The sequence below is a fragment of the Colias philodice genome, chromosome 8 (genome assembly GCF_061535455.1).
Source record: "Colias philodice isolate Cphi_HAF_F1 chromosome 8, ilColPhil1 Martin Lab GWU primary, whole genome shotgun sequence".
In the NCBI taxonomy this organism is placed as follows: domain Eukaryota; kingdom Metazoa; phylum Arthropoda; class Insecta; order Lepidoptera; family Pieridae; genus Colias; species Colias philodice.
Window position 1 is genome coordinate 1,659,532 of NC_143093.1, and position 23,300 is coordinate 1,682,831.

A 23,300-nucleotide genomic window follows, 5' to 3' on the forward strand; every position below is an offset into this window, starting at 1 on the left:
TGTCAAGGGCCAAGGGGTCAAAGCTCAGAGGGTCAAAGCGGTCAAAACGTCAAAAAATGAAAATACAAAACATTGTGTTGTTTTGTTCTATTTTATTATCAATATAATTATCTAAAATAATGTTATAGGTGTCAATAAACTATAATTCTAAAAGAATATGAACACGATAAGGTATATTATATCCTACAATAATGCTTGTAAGTCTATACTTAATTCTCCCATAACTTTATTCATATTTATGAATTTTGAAGTTCTAGAGATGTGATTTTAACAATTCCAGAGATATAGATTATTAAACTTGACAAGAGTAACGGATAGCTGCAGTTTACTTAATCCAGTGGCACAAAGTTTAAATAGTTTTCGTTTGTGCACTAACACAACCGATACTGATGATGAAAAGGAAAAAGAAATAGAAAGAATCAAAAGCAATGTAAGTATTTTATTTAAATTGATGTAGATAAGTTCTAAGAAAACAATGGTTACCAATAAAAGTGATCACTTGGTGTGTCAAATCATTTATGCGGCGATTACACCTAACGAGTACAGTGGCGAGTCAGTGTCCTCGGCCGAGTGCTCGGTTGGTATAAACACTTCAACGAGTGCTCGGCCGAGTACTCGGCCGAGAAGAGCGGCGAGACAGTCACTAGAATCCCAATTTGTTTACTCGGCCGAGTACCCACTCGCTATCCCGCTCGGCAGGTATAAACACGCACTCGTCGCGTCACTCGGCCACTCGCCACTCGTTCGTTTCGTCATTGTATTTTTTCAAATAATTATTATTTTTATTTATTATTTCTAATAAATCCCACAATTCGTTAATAATATCTGGTAACAGCCGATTTAAAACCCGTTTAAATTCTTTTTTTTTTTCGATCCATTGCAGACGTCCGCGTCGTGATCAAAACTGAACTGACTCGCCACTAGTGAAATACGTGTAAACACCCACTCGGTTCGGCAACTGTCTCGGCCGAGAGCGTATTTACTGACTCGCCACTGTACTCGTTAGGTGTAATCAGCGCATTAGTTTAGGTTTTGAGAATCCAGTTATGTATTAGTTACATAACCGGCTTATTTTAGTTTTAAATGAACAAAAAACATGAATAGAAAAAGTTACAGCTATAAGTTTATTCTAGTGATATAGTTACTTGCACTTAACCACAAATAACCATATTGCATTAATATTCAACTTACTATACAATTGCTATAAATATTACTACATTAATAATTACAGGCATCTCTTGACGAGCCCCCATCTGCTTGCTGCCAATCAGGTTGTGCCAATTGTGTGTTCATTGTATGGGCGGAGGCACTAACACAGAAAATGGAGAATGCAGGCCCAGAGATAGCAGAGAAGATATTAAAAATGGTGGACGATCCATCCATGAGGGCGTATTTAGAATTAGAGCTTAGGATGCGTGGGTTGAAAAAGTAATGCTTCACCCTCTTTGTCTAAAACCAAATTAAATATATAATTTTGGCCTCATTTACTGTTATATATCTACGCAATAAACTAATAAAGGTAGCTACAATAATAAAATAAGTTATGTTAGAAGGAATGTTAGATACAAGACCATCCTAGGGTGGGATCCATTATGGTACAGTCAGATACTTGAAAATACCGGTTACTGAAACAATACTCAACTAAAGTTTAGTAGTTATGTTTCAGTCTTATCGTATATTTTAAATTGCCTGATGATGCACTATCAGAAGTCAGTGTATAGATAACTAAGAAGATAACAACACAGTACAGAAACAAATAACAGATACATTACAAAATTACAACCTATGTTATTGTTGGGTATGTAAGTTAAAATCAAGCTCTGTAAGTAACCTGTTGAATTTTTTATTCATTACATAACAATGTAGAATTTAGTTTATAATTTTAGAGCTAATTTCTTTCAAATTTAAGATAAACTAAAAACTTAAAAATTTATTGATTAAGATGTGTATCATAATTGTTTTAGGTGAGAAAAGAGTAGAATAATATTTATAATATCTTATAGAAAAAATAATTTTATACTTCATAATATTTTTGTATATTCTTAGATATATTTCAAAGAAGCTGTGCTGGTAGGGTTTCACCCGCATTGCCCCGCTCCTGTTGGTCTTAGCGTGATGATATATTATAGCTTATAGCCTTCCTCAATAATTGGGCTATCTAACACCGAAAGAATTTTTCAAATCGGACCAGTAGTTCCTGCGATTAGCGCATTCAAACAAACTAACAAACTCTTCAGCTTTATAATATTAGTATAGATTGTATTCTTCAACTTTGTAAATATGAAGTATGAATAGTATAGAAATAGGAAATATTATTACACTGTTTTTTGTTAATAATAAAACAATTGTTGTTAAAAATAATGCATTTTTCATTTATAGTATTGTTAGATTATTAAATTGTTACTAAATCACTCCATACAAAAACTTTAAAATCCTACAGTTTCTGCAGGGTTACAGCTGCATTTGAAAATGAATCTTAAAAGCTTGTGTGCAGAACAGGAATTCCTTTGTAGGGTATATGGTCAAGTAATAGATGTATTAAACCAAAATAAAACAAATCAGACACAAGTTTATTCAATAGTTTTAAAAACCTCGTAAAAACAATGACATCTGGCTTCATCACAATCAATACTTATAAAACACACTTTCACAGCACCAATTTGGATGAAATTTGGAATTAATATAGTTGAAATCGAAGGGCCAAAGACTATCTTTAAAATCTCTAAAAAATTATTTCTTATAAAGGGTAATTAACTAAAAATAATTAATCTATACCACAGAATACATAATAGTAGCTAAATATGTCTATACTTAAGCCATGGGTGTATAAATAAAAGAAACATGTTTTCTCATTTATTTATTCAATCAATATGTATACATAATAACAAATAATAGCAACAACATTCACTTAAACTATAGATAACCCTAGACATTCAATAATTTGACATTTGGTACATATAAAACGATATCTACTTCATTATCTATGGTACGTGTAAATTTGATTATATCTAAACATTTATAAATAGCTAGTTTAGGTCTGCACGGACGGACAGACAAATTCAGGGTTGGATTGCAGTAAGCATAAATATTATATATACTTTTTTTTATAGTGGGGAAATCTTCCAAAGATACCCACTGCCCCCGGGGGGAGGAGCCGTGGGTTATGTCGGATTCTTACCCACTAAAACCCCACTGTGTTCCGTCGAGCCGCTTTAATGATGGGGCCGCGGGTATTGGTTGGAATTCTTCCGCATTTTAATTATCTAGGTTTTAATTACATATTGAGAGCCTATCTACAGTTTTAGAGCATTCAAATGCGTTGTAAATAAGCAATTTTTAGTATAAAAGAAAATTTGAGGTCAGGCGTCGCTCAGAGACGAAAAACGCGGGTTTGTATCCTGCCTTGTAATCCAGCGTCGTGATATTTTCTATTCTTTAAAAATTTCTCATTTATATAGCATTTGAACTTGTACTTTTAGTTTTTTAAAAAGACCTAAATCAACACCAGTTACCACTATATTTCTTGATAACCATATTGTCCCAAAATTAAACACGTCATCATTAATGTAATTTTCTTTATAATATGTGTTTTTACAAATATCTAAAGTTACATCGATACATTGAGTAGGTATTACATTAATTTACATAAAATTAATCCTTAACCATTATTTTGAGCATAATTCCGTTTATCTTGCATATAACTAAATTATTTCCTAAATCCAACACTGGCTATCTATTGAGACACTATGTAGGTACTACATGATACCATACATAGTAACTCTATGTGGCTATCTACGCTTACATATAGGTGATCACAAACATCGAACATTTAGTTAACTCGTAATACTTAACTACTTAAAATCTATTTATAAATAATTCATTATTAATAGAGAATTAGGTTCACGGTTATTCGAATTATATTTATACCTATTGAGTAGATAATATTCGGTATACGTAGTATATTATTATTAGTCTGTGATTCGTGTAGGTAGTAGGTACCTATTCATAACGGTTTGAAGTGAACCGTTTATGATTTATGTTAAAATAATTCGTAATACCAAGTGGTAGGTAACAGTTATATTTAGAAATACGTATTTATTTCCATTGTATTTGCCAGTATTGTGTCTAATTCGACGACAAAGCCTTCAAAGAGCGTGTAATGCTTAGTGGTTTACACCTGTGATTTTGTGAGACCTTCAAATCGATTTCATTTCTATAGAAATTTTCCTATCCTTTGTCAGACTTAAAATTTTACCTATTAAATACAGAAAGCTTTTTGAACCTTGGCATTTCTCTATACAAAATTCATCAGCGATCTAAAGGATATTTGTGTCGAAACAACCGAAATACACAGATTTTAGTAGGTAATTAATTTCCCTATAAAATAGGTAAGTTTGTTCATAAATAGGATGATTTTATTTTTTAATGACACATCAAAATATGCAAGAGTGCAAAACAAATACTAGAAAATAAGATTTTCATTGGAACCATTTAATACCTATTTCATCATAATATATTCGGTCTAATTTAGCTCGACTAAAATATAAACTATAGAATCACACTTTTAGTCGGAATAATCATTGGCATAATCTAGTACTTAGGTACCCAATAATCCATAATATGAAGGTCAGCATATAATTTTGTGTCAAAATAATTCCTGACTACCCTCAAATCGGAGAATGACACTTAGCAATTAGCATGAACCTTGACACAAAAAAGTATCGTACTTATTTCGTTGTTTTTCCTGTATTTTAATTTAACATACATTTAAAATTAATCTTATCGAAAGATATAAAATTCATAGGTTATTTTATAGAGAGTATAAAACGTTAATACGTGTTTGCATAAATTATTATGCTATTTCATCTCATATTAACCCTAGAACCGTACCCATATTAAAATTTCATTAACGGTACCCAGGGGTACAAGTGTACCCCTATGAAAAAAACAAGATTACAAAAAGATTATTAACTTTTATTAAATGTTGACTTATTAAGGTCATCTTAATATTCATTTAGGTCCTAATAATTTAATTTATCATGGCATTTTTATATTTTTTCTACAATTTACACACACTTTACGTTGGTGATCAAAATGTATTAAAAGTTTTCACTTCCTGCACTGTGTGCGGGACTGACGGAATTTTAACGTGGATATTCACAGTTACATCTCAGATTTTGAAACAGCAGTGGTCCCTGCAGTTATTGGTAATTGTTGTCCTAAAATATCTCCATTACTTATTTGTAGAGACATTGGCAAAGTTATGTACTGAAATCGTTCTTCTAGGTGAAGTTTTTTATAATAAAAAATTAAAATTTTTTCGTCAGGTTCATATATAAAATAAATGAACCTTAAAATACTTACGTTCGTAGTACCCAGGGGTACTGGAGTACCCCGACAGGTTCGTACGACGTGTTCTCAATAGCTTGACCACTGATCGAATACGGTATCTACGTGTCTCCTCATCCCCGACAAATACACGAACGCGCAAAAGAAACCGTTGTTTAGAAAAAAAGATATAGAAGATTTTCTGAATTTTTTTTCATTTGTACCCCAGGGTACGGTTCTAGGGTTAAAAAGGAAATCATATTTCAGTGCAATCTCTCGAAAAATTTATATTTATATAATATCTGTGTAAGTACTTATTAATAAAACTAGCTGTGCTCCGCGGTTTTACCCGCAATACCCGCTCCTGTTGGTCTTAGCGAGATGATATAATATAGTCTATATAAATGGGCTATCTCACACCGAAAGTATCAAATCGGACCATAAGTTCCCGAAATTAGCGCGTTCAAATAAACAAACAATAACTCTAGCTTTATAATATTAGTATAGAATATAGATACATAATTGAAATAATTTTGTCCCTCTTGCAATATTTTTTAAATAGGAACCAATTTTGTTCACAAAACCTCTATTTAGAATCACGTTGGCAAATAAAGTCTGGTTTATTCTGTCACGTAAATGTTGAGGTTTCACGTTAGTTATATTATTTTTCCCTTTAGTTTCTGTGATCTGTGATTTTTCCCGTATTGCCTTCCACGTGGAGATCAAGGTTTGGGATTGGAAAGAGTAAGTAACTATTACATAATATATTGTATTCTATGGATTGGGCCAGACTCGTGCCTGTTTGTAGAGTACTTACTTGACCGCCTCCTTGGTACCTACAGTGGTTGACGCGTGAGCGTAGAACCGAGGGGTCCTGGGTTCGATTCCCGGTGGAGACGAAGAAAAAAAAAATGTCTCGGTCTGGCAGGACACAGAAGGCTGATCACCTACTTGTCCCTAAAGAAAATCGATCAGTGAAACAGATGTATGAATAATGCATCTGCCCCTTATCCCACTAGGGGACATGGGACTTCAGTTTATTTAACAGGTAGCATGTATAAAGTATATGTGCTTAATAATATCTAAGGTACAAAGAAACAAACGTAAAGTAGGTAAGTATTTTGAGAAAATAGCATTAGTCAAGACGCGGGTTCGACACGCGTCTCGTGATCGAATTTTTTCTGTGAAAAAATTTCTCATTTCTAAAGCATGCGATTGCCATAAAACTAAATATCAGATAAGTATTTTGTGAACAAGTGCATTTACCTACCTATACTTATTTCCTTAACGTAAGTATATCAAAGGATACCTTTTTCTTTTAGGATCAAAGGTTGTCAACGGAATTATTAAAACGGTAATGGCCTTGAAACAGCGAAAATATAGTTAACAGGTTGTTTATTTTTTGTTTATTTCTTTTAGAAAATAATTAACGAACAAGTAAGAGTACCTACGCAATGAAAATATTTTATCGAGGCACCAATTAAAATCGCAAACGATATATTTTGACGTTAAAGGGTTTAGAAAATTGTTTTAGAACTAGGTAGTTATGTAAGTTTATTATCTAAAGCTGTGTTTAATATCTTGAAAGCATGTGCTTTAGACAATTCCTAGGTATTTATTATGTACTTATCAAAAGAAATTAAGTATAAGTAGGTAGGTCCTATTTACTGATTTATACTTTAATACGATACCTACAGGCTACAGCTTAGTTATTTCCGTCATGAATACCTGGATATTTTTATCGAAATAATTTTATTTCATGAATAGTCTAGTTTTAGGAATTATTCTTGAAGGATATTAGGTACTTGTCTATAGACAGAGAGAATCTGTGAGCACAGACAAACAGCTCCTATATAGATAGTCTATTTTTAAAAATAACTTTATTTAAATAGATATTTTGGCTTGAACAAAATTTTTCAATTTAAGTATTGAATTTTTTGCCAATATGAAATCTGAAATATGAGCGTTTTTACAGTATAATAAGTACCTATAAATACGAGATCTCAGTCAACATCATTTTATAATAATTAGCAATATTGATATTGGTATCAGTAATTTTGGCAAAAAAGAGTTTCTCGTGGCAGATGGAAAAAATTCTACCCTAAAAAAATCGATCAGTGAAAAAGATGAATAATGCATCTGCCCCTTACCCCACTAGGGGACAAGGGATTTTATATTACACGGCTCGGTAGAAAACCATTGAAATGAAAAATTAAAAGACGAATTTCATATGAACTGCGGACTATACAGAAGAGCTTCTTTAGAAAGTTTAACAAAAGCTCTTCTGACGGGAACCTTATAATATTATTGGGTAGGTAACTAGTTAGGTATTACCAGGTATTACAGTTTTTTTGAGTGACTATATTCAAAGAAAATATGGTACCTAAATATAGATTTACACCATACCTAGATATTAGAATAAAACATTTATTATAATTATTATTATCAAAAATCTATACAATTATTGTTTTGCGATACAAATTTATCTGTACAATTCCGTAAAAGTTATGAACAAAATCAATTGAATGAAATTATATTCAACAAATCTATAAATGGAACTTCCCACGGACTTTATGCTGATTAAATGATATCGACAAGATTTCAAATAACTTGTAGGTATACGTAGTATATTATTATTAGTCTGTGAAATAACGGAACAAAAGGTAAAATTCTGGTTAAATCGCCAACATTTCAATTAGTAAACTAAATTTTAATTAAAGGACTATACTGTTAGATCTATAATCTGTATCTACATAGTTTTGGCCATTTTACTATTCTATCTTACAGCCTACTAATTATAAATGTGAAAGTTTGTGAGGATGGATTGTATGTGTATGTGTAGGTGTGTTTGTTACTCTTTCACGTAAATACTACTGAACCGATTACGATTAAATGTAGCACACATATAGAGGGAAACTTGGATTAATACATAGGATAGCATTTATCCCGTAAATCCCACGGAAACGGAAACTATGCGTGTTTTTCTTTGAAAACGCGCGCGAAGCCGCGGGCGGAAAGCTAGTATAAAATATATGAAGATTTATTATGTGCTTCAGTGCTTACAATGTTATAAAAATGGAGCACAAAAAACTACACGATTTTGTTATAACCTTCTGTAAAGAACCTTATCTCGTGACCACAGACAACGCTAGAATTCCGAATGAGGTAAGAAAAAACATATATGATTTGAATACATTTTAACGTTATAAGGCCAAAGCCTTCGATATGTCTGTGAAATAAACGATATGCATGAAATTATGTTGTTATTGTATTATTTTTTCTAAATGTTATTTTCGCGCCAAAAGTTCGCTTATTTACGTAAGTAAGCATTGTGTTAAAAGAAGTATCTGTTATCTACACTCAGAATATAAGTAATTAAAATTACCATTTTTCCTTCAACATCCTACTTAGATAATTTACGTTACCTATGTGATAAAAATCATGTACCTACGGCGTTATTTAATACGAATTTATATTATGACTATGCAATTAACTGCAGTTATACAGCCTACTCTTAGAGTATACATTACAATAGGTAGTATATAATATGTATATACTCTAAGAGCCTACTACTCATATTTAGTAGTACATAATAATATTTTCTATCAATCTTACAAGTTTAATGCATTCGTCTCACTAAATATTTGATCCCGCGTTATATTCGTTTTTTTCGTTCACTCTTCCACACAACATTCAATAAAATTATCAGCTTACAAGTTATTATAATTTACAAGTAATTTACCTAAAATTTATCATGAAAAAAACACATTAAACTTATGACTTATCATTACATTTTTTCTGGCTGGCAATTTCGTAGAAAAAAAAATTGGAAATAGAAAAAAAAAGTGACAGCGTTTTTTCCCGCCAAAACCATGCTGTTAGTGAAATGATCCTTTGATTAAATCACACTGGCTGATGTTTTGTTTTTGTCTAAGAATTGATTTTAATTTAAATAATTGTTTGCGGCTATTTTGTGCAGAAGTTAATTACTTGATTCCAGTAAGTGTTTTTTTTTTTCTTGTAATGATTATGCGCATCGTAGTGCGCGCGCGGAGACCAATCCTTAATCTAAGGATTATTCATATAGTTAAATTGAATGGAAAAATAAGTAATAAACGGCATGGTTAATAAAGTACCTAGGTAAATTACAAATTGAACATTTAATTTACTGAAGGTATAATTTTAATAATCCCATTAGATGGGCAGAAGGAATTTCAACATTCGTCCTTCAAATTTAATTTAAAACATTGAGATAATATTACTACGTATGGAGGAGACACCACGAACAAAATCTGTGCGCCATTTTTTTGCTCTAACTAAGTTTTAAAAATTATTATCTAGTTAGGTACTTAACGATGAAAGTTATTCCTTTGCACTTTTCCGTATTATTTGTATTATTTGTGCAATATCGTAACACACACGAAGGCATGTTTGATGCGTTTCACTTTAAAACCATTAAAAAATACCGCTCAACATACGTCACATGACGTATGTTGAGTGGAACATAAGTGATGTAGGCGGTGTCGTCTCCTATTAATATTATCTCAATGATTTAAAAAGATTTCACAATTATTCTATTTTTAGTGCAAAATTGAAGAAGATGTCGGCTTTTATCTTTGATATAAGTAATATAATATTATAATATCATGATAGAAGTAGGTACTTAATAGGTAATTTATTTTTTAAATTGCTAAAGAGAAAATGAGAATTACATGGGTAATAAAATATGCTTAAAATACGGTAAAAGAATGTAAAGAAAATTTTTTCAATGAGATCGAAAATAATTTTTCATTATATCGAGGTCCTTTTATCCAACAAGCTTATATTAAGATTTAAGACTAGCGGTCCGCCCCGGCTTCGCCCGTGTTAAGTACCTACATGCTCACTTTTTTTTTCATAAGAACCATACCTCGTACATCAAGGAATAGATTCCGCAGCGCACGCGATTACAGAATTTTTATTAAGAAATTTTTTACACCTTGGATTACATTATTGCATTTTTGGTAAGGATCTCTATTTTTTTTTTAAATGCAATATGGCCTATGGTGCTCAGTGAAGATGCAGTTTTCTAATGGTGAAAGAATTTTTGAAATCGGTCCAGTAGTTTAGGCGTGAAAACCATACACACATACATACATAATTACAAACCTTTCCTCTTTATAATATTAGTATAGAAGTATAGATGTCGTGTCAGTCTGAGCTTATCATATTCAGGGGTTTTATTATGTAAACATTATTTCTTGTCTTTTTGAAGACTTATTAAAATTTCAATGGACGTAGTTTGAGGACGTACTTTGAAATCTTTGAATCTTTAAATCTTGAAACACTACGTCATATTATTGAACTAAAATTGATCATGGTCTTACATAAACTTTATCCTGCTGTCGTAAATATAATCCGAGTTCCGTGTTTGTGTTTTAATCAAAGATCAAAGACGTTTCATTAGCATATTATTATAAAATATGCAAAATATAATAATCTTAATCGTACATATGTATTTCATCATCACACTCTAAAGAACAACACCGTCTTAGCAAATATGCTTATAAACAATAATTACCGCCAACTCCCATACCAAAACGTGTTAAAGCAGTATTATTTCCAGAGTGGAAAAATGACGTCTAGTGCCATAACTTTCCTATACTGGAAATAATAATACTATCTAAGACATCATGGGTAACCCCTAGAACTATTAGGTACATCCAAGAAGCTCATATCTAATACACTGGAGATTTCAGTATGAACATTAACTTGTAACAAGAAAATATGACCTTGAATGACGCCTGTATGTTTTTTATCCCTTTCACACCTAACTTGGCAAGTTAATGTTCATACTGAAATCTCTAGTGTATTAGATATAAGCTTCTTGGGTACATCGCAAAGAGAAAATCCGCCTCGACCTACACATTATTATAATCGTACTCCAAGCAGTATAAACGCTTCATAGCGTTGAGCAGTCTAATCCTCTCATCGGCGTCATCACCCTCGACCCTGTCGCCGTCGTTAAAGCTATATAAGTCGAGCGAGCTGTTCGACGTCGCGCATATGGGGCCACAGATGCGTCCGCAGTGCACCATCACGCCGCGGTCCGAGGATCCGAAGCTCAGCTTACTTGCGGCTAGGTTAGCGTCAGTCCTCGCAGAAGGAGACCGCGGGGGCCGAGTGGTGGTCCCGCTGGGGCACGAAGCAGGAGCAGGCGGGGGGCCCGGGGGAGGACAGCGCGGAGCCGGGCCCGAGGGAGCCGCCGCAGGAGAGCCGGGCGCGGTCGCGGATGTTGACGATCGAGCGCCGGGTGTTCCACAGCGAGTCCTCGTAGATGTCGCTCTTGGGGCTCTGTGGAACGCCCGGCTCTGGAATGTAAAGGAAAAGGATTAGTTACCTATATACAGCAAATAAAAAAATGTATGTAGTGAAGGAGATCTTAATACATACTTAGGCACAACTTAGGTGACATTTTACAGAATACCTATAACCTATGGCAAGATAAATAGATGGATTATCGAATAGGTATTTACATATTTAACTTCGTGTATGGTGCCATACACGAAGTTAAATAAATTAGAGGAAGGTGAAATTAAACTTCTTAAATTTGTCATTACATATTTGAATTAAACAGTCAATTTTAAAAATAATATTGAATACCTTATTAAATTCAAATAGGCATCAAAAACGATAAAACAAAAAGATAATAAGAACTAAAATATTCTCAATAATAAACGAGTAGGTGTGTTCAATTAAATAATGGAACAGTTAATATTAATCGTCCTACTAAATCTAATACTGGATATCTATTTTCTATTTCTTGATTGATTAATAAACGACCCAATATCGTATTTATCAATGAAAATTATTTGCTAAATAAATAAAAATAACATGGAGTTTCTGTTAAAACTAGATGTGTTATCTACCTCAAAGGATCTTCATAATTCTACTATATAGACTCTACCTCAAAGGATCTGCATAATTACAGAAATATACTAATGTAATTTTAATGAAAATAAAATTATCATATTATGACGAATAAGGTTATTAACTCAAACATAAAACTTAACTCATGACATGAGACATTTTTAAAGAATAGAACACTACGCGGTATTAGAACCCAGTCGAAATTGAAAAAAAAAAAAATGAAAAAATCTTTATTGAAAGAAGGTTTAAAATAATACAGATTATCGAAGCCGCGAGCGGTGAGCTAGTATTTTTATACAGGATTATTAAAAAGTCGTAAACTTTTTAAACCAATTTGAAGGATATTAAAGCCTAATCTGGAACGTAAAGTTCGACGCTTGCCAAAAACTTCAGAGATTACAAACGATTCACACGAAAGTTTTAAAGTTTAAATTATAAAGATTAATATTATACAGTTTGGATTGAGCGATAAAAACAGGACATTTATCAAAAGTTTGTTATGAGTTAAATCTTATGGATAACGAGCTTTCTACTGTGTGTATTACGTTTTTTATGGTGTTTATATTATAAAACTTGCTTGGTTAGTTATGTTTTATGTATCTGTTTCATAATCTTCATGTATCTGTAATCTGCTTAAAGTAATCGGGTGATGAAAACCCATTTTTTAGCAGAAAAGTAACGCAATCCGAAAAAAGTAAGTTTTTAGATACTTGCCCAAAAATAAAATCAATCAAGACGTGTATAGACGTTTTGGTAGCTAACTACTTTATGATAGGTACATGATACAATCAATTAGGTTGTGATTTTCCGTGGTTATTTATAATACCTATATGATATATCTATTCCTAGCTGGCGTGTCCCGCGGTTTTCACGCATTTTCCGCTCCTTAGCGTGATGATATGTAGACTGTAGAATTTCTCTATAAATTAGCTTTCTAATACTGAGAATTTTTCAAATCAGACCCGTAGTTCCTAAGATTAGTACCTACATTCTACCAACAAAACAAATAAAGTATAAACCCTTCAGCTTTATAATATTAGTATAGATATTTTAATAGTGGTGCAATGAATCTATATAATATTATATAAAAGAAGTCGTGTTAGTTACTCCACTTATAACTCAAGAACGGCTGAACCAATTTACCTGAAAATTGGCAGGGAGGTAGTTTAGAGCCAGGAGAAGGACATAGGATACTAAATATGTACCACGGGCGAAGCCGGGGCGGACCACTAGTACTATAATAAAGGTGAACGTAAAAATCGTCAATTCTTAAATTTTCCAGTACCTACATAAACTAAAGAAAACATACGACACGATTGAAATCGAATTCGGTCGAATAGTTTTGATAGTTGATATAAAAGAGCCGAGCAAATTAAAAAAGTTCTTCTTTGTTATGGTTCTTTTACTAGGAATTTTTGATAAAACTCGTAAAGCAGCCTTTGTCACATATGACCCGTACGTTTTTTTTTAATATTACAAAATTAAATTCATGTGTCAACATCTCTTTGTTGATATTTTCGTATAGGAGCTACCAACGTTGACAAGAGAGCATTTTAGTATAGTTGGTTCTTTGATATACTGTTCCTCTTGCTATTTCGGTTAGAGTCCGGGCTGTCTGGCTGGTCGCAGTGGTTGCGTTTATTAGTGCGCATCTTATCTGCACAGGAAAATATCCTTAATTTAAAGTCATTTTTTAACGCGTAATTTTTAATCTTTTGCCTTTAGATAGATCCATGAGACATAATTTTTTTAGTGCAAGACGTTTTTTTCGTTGTTAAATAGGTGCCAGACGCAATTTTTTATTTCAAAATCATTAACATGTCATCGAAATAAGTGAAATTTCATCAACATGAGTCCCCGTGAAGGATATACTATGTATAATATTCATTTTACTATTTACAATTTTTTAGCAACAATCTACCATGGTGCCTCCTTTTCCCAACGAACCTCAAATAGGACGTTAATGTAAACTTGATAAAAACCAAATATCATCAAATACCCAAAAGTGTAATAAATATGAAACCATCTATTAAAAATATTAGTTTACTAATTATTCAATATAAGTATTAAAAACGGATAATATAATATAAGTAATAAAGTTATTACTTACCTTTTAAGCGGAATCATGTTGATGTAATTAATTTCACGTATTTCGATGACATTTTAATGCTTTTGAAATAAAAAAATGCGTATGGCACCTATTTAACAACGAAAAAAAGTCTTGCAATAACAAATTTATGTCTGATGGATCTATCTAAAGGCAAAAGAATTACGCGTTAATAAATGACTTTAAATTACGAATATTTTCCTGTGCGCACTAATAAACGCAACCACTACCGCCAGCCAGACAGCGCGGACTCTAACCGAAATAGCAAGAGAAACAGTATATCAAAAACCTATCTATACTAAAATGACTTTTTTTAAAACGTTAATAGCTCCCGTACCATTTAGTGCGACGCGACTTCTGAAATAAATATTGAACTAGGTACTGTGATTTCTAAATAATAATGGTGGGTTGATATTTTTATTTCGTTCGTTTGTCATTCTTATCCAGGCTGAAGCGGTTGAGGTAATTTTGATTGGAATTTCACTCGTAGAGGTTGACAGCAAAGGTATAAATAATATGGCAATTGGCAACATTTACCTTTTATCGAAATCGAAATCGATAGAAAAACCGCGTCATTTGTTCTCCTTTAAAACAAGTCACGGGTCACGGCACAGCATATCTGTATCTATCTATAATATACACACCGGCACAATTAGCGGAACAAAAAAAAAGTGAGATTATGGGATAATAACGCATATATTTGACGAAAATGTAATTAGACACAAAATAACAAATTGATTAACATCTTTTAACACCGACTTTGAAAAGTCTTCGTTATTTTTTATTGAAAAATAAAGAAATTTGAAATAAGTGAAATTTTTAGATGATTATGAACCATCACAAAAAATAAAAAAAGTAAGCATTAAAATGATTTAACAATAAAATTAAAGCAAAATTAATAACGAGTGTTTCCCCCTCTTGCTCTGATTATGGTTTCCATTCGTCTGGGCATGCTACAGATTATGTTATCGATGATTTCTTGAGGCAACCGCTCCCACTCCTCAAGTAATGCGTTTCCAAGATCATTCAGATTGTTGGGGGGTGGCATTCTGGATTTAACCCTTCTTTTTATCAAGTCCCAGACATGCTCTATCGGATTCATATTGGGGGAATTTGCTGGCCACTGCATCACCGGTATACCTACGTGGCTCAGATATGCCTGTAGCGATTGTGCACTAAGAGCACGAGCATTATCTTGCATTAGAATAAAGTCGTCGCTAATAAATGGGGCTAATGGTACAACATGTTCTTCTAAAATGTCTCTGATGTATCGATCTGCTGTCATGGTCCCTCCTGTGACTATCACTAACTCCGTGCGAGCTCCCAAACATATCCCTCCCCAAACCATAATCGAGCCGCCACCATAAGCCACTGTGTGTTCAAAATTAGACTGTATGTGGAGTTTTCCTTTGCGTCTCCATATTCGCTGTCTCCCATCGATCTATTTTAAAAGAACTCTGCACTCATCAGTAAAGAGAACCTGCTGCCATTCGTTCAAATCCCAGACGATGTTCTCGCGCATCGGTTTCTGGTCCGCTAATTGTGCCGCGCGGTGTAGGTATATTTAAAAATGAAACCCGTTTTCCTTGGTCACTGCATCACGCGTGAACGGATGGACCGATTTTGATAATTCTTTTTTAAATATATTCCTTGAAGTACGAGGATGGTTCTTATACAAAATAAACATAAACATGTACCACGGGCGAAGTCGGGGTGGACCGCTAGTGTATTAATATGTTTAAGCCTAATTGTCTTATATTTTTAACCAAAAGATATTCTTACTAATATAAGATAATAGTATAAAACAAAGTCGCTTTCTCTGTCCCTATGTCCCTATATATCCTAAAATCTTTAAAACTACGCAACGAATTTTGATGCGGTTTTTTTAATAGAACGAGTGATTCAAGAGGAAGGTTTTAGTATATAATTTATTAGGTTTTAGACAAAGCGGGCGAAGCCGCGGGCGGTAAGCTAGTACTGATATAAAATTCTCTTTCTACAAGATTTATACTTTATTGTTGAAGCAGAATACTCAGAATGTAAAAGCTGTGTTGTGTTTTATTAAGATGTAGTATTGGCTTCAACTATCATGGTTACTTTTTAAACTTGAAATACTGTAGTACTTATATTTGAGTTACTTTAATGCTCTATGTATTTTAGATTTTTATACACAAAATATTGGTTTTGAGGTCCAAATATTTCAAATATTAATAAAAAAAGTTAAAGTAAGTAAAATATTTTAAGTATAAATAAATGGTATAAATTAGCGGATCAAAAACCAAAATGACATTATGTTAATTTTTGTGTGTCTGTTATTTTGTACACGCATGAAAAGATTAAAGAAACTACTTTAATACTCTAATAATACGGAATTTAATCCAATCTTCATTGCTATTTTTGATAAAATACTAACTTCAAATAATAATAATCACTTAAACAAATAAAAACCCTTAATAAGATCGGATTTTTTCCCGCTACGCCGACGCGTAGAGGTCAAAAGTTCGATAGAAAGCCGCGCGAAGAAACTAGTTTGTTACAAAATATATAATATAGGGAATATACTTACGGTACTTAAAAAGAGGATTTGTCCTCCTTTCGTGTTCCTCTCCCTCTAACCACCATGTTTTAATATCTCCTTTACCCTGTGAAAACAATTTTAATGTTATTTTTGTCAAAATTCGTAGTTTCACATTTAAAATTGTTACATGAAATTGAATATTCTTGAAAACCGCCGGTAGGTATTTACACGTGTATCATATAATACATACTAACATAAATCTTTGTAATAAATAACTTTATATAATTAATTCGTATCTAATTAATAAATATTTTACATTTCACGTTCATTTAAATAAATAAAAAATGCATAAAAGCTATTATATTTCATGGAATTCAATGCTTTAAAAAATCAATTTCCAATACCTAATAAAATTTACAAAATTCTTTGACTTTTTCTATTCTTTTCAGACTTCTATCCGAATCGGATTTCTCAATTCCAGTCAAAAAATAATTAAAAGTACTCGCAAATGTAACAGGAAACAGGACAAAAGGTAACCTAAATCCTTATTCTTTGTTCCCATTTGACAGCTGTCAAAGGAAAAAATTCGACACACTTTCGTATGGATCCATGATTTTTTTACATTTCTAGGTGCCAAGTGTCGAGCGCAGTTAACTTTGTTAATTTCTCTATGGATTTACAAAGAAATGTATTTTCTTTTTGAAATGTTGCTTTGGTGACCTTGTCACTTATAATCGAGGAAAGCAAGTTTTATGACATTCTAAATCAGATGTGTTTTAACTTTTAAGGTTAAATAATTTCGGACAAAGAGTAGACATGGCACTTATAAATAGGAAGGGCTGGGATTGTATATCTATCTATAAGTATATAATATAAATGTGCATATTAGAATTCTTATGTTACGAACATGATTGAACACTCTTTATATAATAATCCGGTACAACCATCGAGATAGTATGTACTACGTACTAGAGAGGCGATCGCTACTACACTCTCTTTAACACGAGCTAGAGGTAAGAATCACAAGTCTCTTTAGTCTGTGTCGGACTGTGCCCCCCGCTTGCCGCGTCAACACGTGTTATTGCTCTGTTCAAAATGCCTTCGTGTTTGCTTAGATATTGTTTTACAAGTTCCCATAATACAAACAAAGCCCGAGGAGTGACTTTTCACCAGTAAGTTTCCTTATTATGAGTAAGTCATGCATTTTACTAATATTGTTATCATTTTGCGAAAAATCACCACGCGTTCTGCGTTTCGCGCCATTTTTCATAGACTAACAGCACAGACGTGACACTATCGATGAGTCTGTTAAAAAAATGTAACTGGATTTTTTTAACTATGTATATATACTAGGAAAGATTACCGTGGTGTAGTACCTAAATATTTATACTTTTACCCGACTACGCAAAGTAAAACGGTAGGTTATATTAAGTAATATTTATTTATTTACCTATTTTTATTTATTAAAAAAAGGTTAATCAACAGTTGTTCCAATAGGATTTATAAATTATTATGCACAACAATTACAAATAAACACAACATTCACAGAAACTAATACAGTAAAAGTTCCTTAATCGCGCTTCCTTTATTCGTGTTTTCACTATTCGCGGATTAAAAAAATGCGACCCAATTTCTATATTCACGACTAAAAATTTTTTTTATTCGCGGAATTAATAAGTACATACATAATAATAAAATTATTCCAATAGGTATCTTACCCAATATCCTTGTCAAATGGAATAATAAGAAAGTAAAATAGATCTTATTACAAGTTTGCCTAAAGTACATAATATTATGTTCTTAAATGATATCGCCGAGGCCTTTGACACAAGCCGCCTTTGTCGCAAGCCACCTCTGCGGCGATTGATGTTTTTGAGAATGTAAATAAACAGAATGGAAGCAACCTTATAACTCAATAAATAAAGTATATTTTTAAATGTAGTTCCGTTTATAGTAAAAGCCGCTTTGCGTATTTATTGTTTCGTCTTTCACATTCATTACAAAAATTGTGATCGAGTAAGGGGGCGTCCATAAATTACGTGAGGTGTTTTTTTAAATTTTCTGCACCTCCCTCCCCCCCTGGTGAGATGTCGTGAGAATTTATTCAACCCCTCCCCCATCCTCGAATCTCACGTGAGATTTTTCAAAATGTGAGTTTCTTATACGTAAACGCCATCAACATTGAATCATCGTATCCATTTAATTAGGGCTATTATAAACCAATACTCCAAAATTCGATTACATCATGAAGCAAAAACTGATAAAACTATTGATTACTACACAAAACGACAAAAGCTTACTAAATTGATATTATTTAAAGGAAATTAAAATACATAGTTTAATATAAAATCCTCGTTTTATTAATTCCCTAGTATCAGTACCACCAGATAGTACCGAGTAAACAGATTGCACAATGTGTCGCATCTGCACGCATTGCTTAATCTTTGAACTTGAAGCCACGCCTCGCTCGTTCCACACGTACCCCACCACATCGGCCGCGCGCAATGTTTTTGTTTGGAATAACCCCTCTAGTAGTACATACTATCTCGATGGGTACAACAGAAATGTGTATGATAAGCTAATAAAATATGAGCAAAAAGTGTTTTTTTTGGATGTGTTCATCCAATCAAATGTTATACCTAATATCCATTTCAACAAGAAAGACTTATCCTTCCCACACATTAACGTGGGTGATAATAATATATAAAATATATTAAAGAATATTATAAAAATCGATAAGTGTCGTGGGATGTACCTCGTCTGCTGTTATGATTTTCTCATTCTAACTGATATAAATGGTAATAAGCGTTGCAATTTTGCAATTCAGTTTATTTTTAAAACTACGAATCAAACATCATCGGATTGTTTAATGTTTATATTTGAAGCATTGGTTTATATTTTCTGCTTTTAAATTAAAAAATGTTAACAAATGTTAACCATTACCGCGACACTTTTAAAATGCATAGTCCAAACGTGAGTTCGTTTGCTACATATAAAAATATAAATCTTTGAAATAAAATGAAATACTCTTTATTGTACATAAAGAAATATAGTTTGTTACATAGTTGAGATATAGCTTATAGAGAGACAAAGAACGGCTTTATGGCTCTTGAGCGATTTCCTCCAAGCAACTCGATCTTTCCTCCTTATTATATCTATTTCTTCCATATTACATACCTTAATATTAACAATCCCGCGTTCCTTCAAGCGATACCCGCCGTGTTGTTTCAGCAGTTTATACGTAGCATTGCTAATATGGATACGCTGCGGCTCGCTGGTGGACTCCAGTCTTGCTGCCGTGTTCACGGTGTCCCCGAAGAGGCAGTAGCGGGGCATCTTAGTGCCTACAACACCTGCAGAGCATTGCCCGCTGTGTATACCTGATAGAATTTAAATCAAGCATTTATTTATCTATAACTAAGTAAGTACATAAAATAACAATTTTACAATAAACAAGCACAAAGGGCGGCCTTATCACTATGCAGTGATTTCTGCCAGGCAACCAAGTTATAACCGCAACAACACAAGAAACACAGGGAGTTTCAACTTTCACAAGTTTTTTAGAAGAAATATATATAACGATTGATAGTTCTTCGATTTTCAGCAGTATAAAATTAGCCTGTCAGTATAGCGAAAAGTCTGAGATGTTCCTCTACTAAAAAGCGAAATTAATTCATGTTCTCGATTGAGCACAAGTTAACATAAGTTTTTACTGCAAAAATATAAAGCTTAACTCACTCAGGAATAATGAAGCTTGATTTGGTTGAGTAGTTTGAAGAACAAAATAAATTTAAGAACATAAACGGTTGAGTCGTTTTTGAGTTGAGTGCAGTAATAAAAATCTCTTTTTTATATGTTGAATAAGCTTGCGGTTTATTCATGACAGTTTTAGAAATTAAACATAGCAAAATTACAAATGCTGGAGGCAGGTGGTATATTTACACGTACCTACTTATATATTTATACTAGCGGTCCACCCCGGCTTCGCCCGTGGTACATGTTTACGTTTTCTCTACATGAAAACCATCCTCGTACTTCAAGGAATATAATAAAAAAAGAATTATCGAAATTGATTCAGCCGTTCTCGAGTTATGCGCTTACCAACACATTTTGCGATTCATTTTTATATATAAAGACAATCGGCAAATTTTATTCTTAAAACGTGTTTATTATTCTTACTAAATGTATTGAAATTGCTGTATACAAGCGGAAATTAAATTTATATAGGTCATGTTTCGATAACACAAATATAAACAATATTATCATGTTTTGGCCAAATTTTGGTTACATAAATATCAACAGAATAACATTTTCGTTAACCTTCAGAACTTGGCTGAATTGAATGGAAAGATCCATTGGAAAGACATAATAGAGCGTAAAATATAGTTCAAACAAATATATTAAACTTTGGTACTTCGATTCTTATTGAGTCGTTATACCTAAGTACAGAAAAGTTAAAGACAATAACTTAATTTAATAATTTAAAAAAAAAACAAGACTAGAAAAAAAAATTACCTTACTTTCAAAAGAAAAATAATTGAGACTTATTTATTTCTTGAAATATTATCGACCAGAAATGTTTCATGGATTAATGTAAGTAAAAAATAATAAAAACGTCGTAAAACTGACAAAATAGCGATGTTATTTATTACTAGCGGTGCTCCACGGTTTCACCCGCACGGCTCCGCTCCTGTTGGCTATTATATATTATAGTCTATAGCCTTCCTCGATAAATATATCTCGGGCTATCTGACACCGAAAGAATTTATCAAATCGGACCAGTAGTTTCTGAGATTAGCTTGTTCAAACAAACAAACTCTTCAGCTTTATAATATCAGTATAGATAATATGAATATTAATATTTAATGTTAATAATTAGTGTAGTTTGAAAGTTCTGTAAAAGGCTGTATAAAGATGAAAACACGATGAAAAGCTAAAGTTTATCAGCTTGCAAAGTTACCAACAATACCTCTATTTAAGATGGTATAAAGTTTCGTGATGTGGGTCTTTCATAAGCAAACCCTAATTATACTAACTAACCAGAAAACATAATTAACATTTAATTATTTCCTAGTAAAAGCGAAATGTTTGTAAACTACGTGTCTGTCTGTCTGTCTGTTTGTAAGACATTTACTAAAAAATCGTTAATAATGTAATTTGTTAGAGATTTAATTCATTGATAAACTTTTTTCGAGAAACCAGAAAAACGCGAGTAAAGTCATACAATGAAGCTAGTATTATAATATACCACAGATAGTCAGTCGTTTTTTTTCCACCCATATAATCTTTTTTCTTGTTGGAAATAAGAAAAATAAGTGGGCGATTTTCTTTTGTCCTTGTATATTTATTCATGACTGAAACTTGGTAAATGCCTAATCGAAGGTAAATATCTGACATAGGACAATAAATAAAATAAATGAATACAAATTTTATAATACGCTCGAGTAACCACAAATAAATTGATTTTATTTAATAAATCAAATATTACTTCGTTCGAAATATAGAAAAAATATTTGCGTAAACTAATAATGGGTATTAAGTGCTCCTTAAAAATTAAGTTGGTATACAAATATTATTTTCTATACTAAAATAAGTCATAGTTCATTGAACACGTTAAAGAATTTCTGTAATTGAAATAAATATAATAGAAATGTAGATTTTACTTATATTATTGTTTTTTCAAAGATATTGAGTAACAAAAAGACAATGTCATTTTCGCATTTATAAGATTTGTAGTAAAAAAGACATGCACATTGCATAATTAATATCTTAAAGAAGTTATCGATCATCACAATTTTACACGCATTGGTCCGATCCGGTCCGTTACATCCGATCCTATTGGTCTTAGCATAAAAATATATAGCCTATACTCTATAGCCTTAATCAATAAATGGGCTATTTCACACTGAAATAAATTCCAAATCGGACCCGTAGTTCCTGAGATTAGCGCGTCCAACCAAACGCAAAAATTTCAACATTCACAATCATTAAGTATGATTACCTATAGAGGAAACTAATAATTATTTATCTGTGGAGAATCAGAGATAATATAAGCTAGGAATAGACTACAGAATATTAAACTCAATGAAGCGAAATTTATCGGATCTCTTGATTGCGTCATTACTGTTCCTGATACAAGATAATTTTAGCGAATTTCTATACTGGGTGCCCCACTGTTGGTATACTAAGCTCAAAGAATGTTATAGTTTTGCATACGCTGAGTACGTAAAAAATACTTATAAAATTCCAGACGCAGTTTTTTTTCAAGTAGATGAATTCTTAAAACTCTATGTGTACACCCATAACAAGCAATCCGCCCAGCTTTGCCACCAGCACGTGATCTATCGTTTAAGATTATGTTTTCATAGACAAAATGCTCACATTATCGAAGCGATATAATATGCCGGCTGCGCGAAGCTAGAGAAGAAAACATGGATT

The 23,300-nt window shown here is 32.5% G+C and overlaps 2 protein-coding genes and 1 long non-coding RNA gene across 3 annotated transcripts in view; 1 reads left to right on the top strand and 2 right to left on the bottom strand.

The window, feature by feature from the left end:
• The first annotated feature begins 4 nt into the window (after positions 1–4).
• Positions 5–2,361, top strand: LOC149486299 (uncharacterized). The gene is made up of 3 exons (XM_089697764.1): positions 5–197; positions 281–430; positions 1,232–2,361. The coding sequence occupies exons 1-3, from the start codon at positions 192–194 to the stop codon at positions 1,430–1,432; spliced, it is 357 nt and encodes a 118-aa protein (XP_089553890.1). The 5' UTR covers positions 5–191; the 3' UTR covers positions 1,433–2,361.
• Positions 2,362–11,003: 8,642 nt separating this feature from the next.
• The window catches only part of LOC149486300 (guanylate cyclase 32E-like), a 138,412-nt gene continuing 126,115 nt past the window's right edge, over positions 11,004–23,300 (bottom strand). The window contains exons 20-23 of the mRNA XM_089697909.1: positions 20,040–20,242; positions 16,911–16,986; positions 13,242–13,257; positions 11,004–11,659 (exon numbers count right to left, since the gene is read on the bottom strand). Of these exons, the coding sequence (XP_089554035.1) occupies positions 11,458–11,659; positions 13,242–13,257; positions 16,911–16,986; positions 20,040–20,242 (497 nt within the window). The 3' untranslated portion in view covers positions 11,004–11,457. The remainder of the gene's footprint in view (positions 11,660–13,241; positions 13,258–16,910; positions 16,987–20,039; positions 20,243–23,300) is intronic.
• On the bottom strand, positions 18,200–19,412 carry LOC149486301 (uncharacterized). The gene is made up of 2 exons (XR_016315939.1): positions 18,775–19,412; positions 18,200–18,462 (listed from the first exon to the last, which is right to left on the bottom strand). It is a non-coding gene; the product is annotated as an uncharacterized LOC149486301 (long non-coding RNA).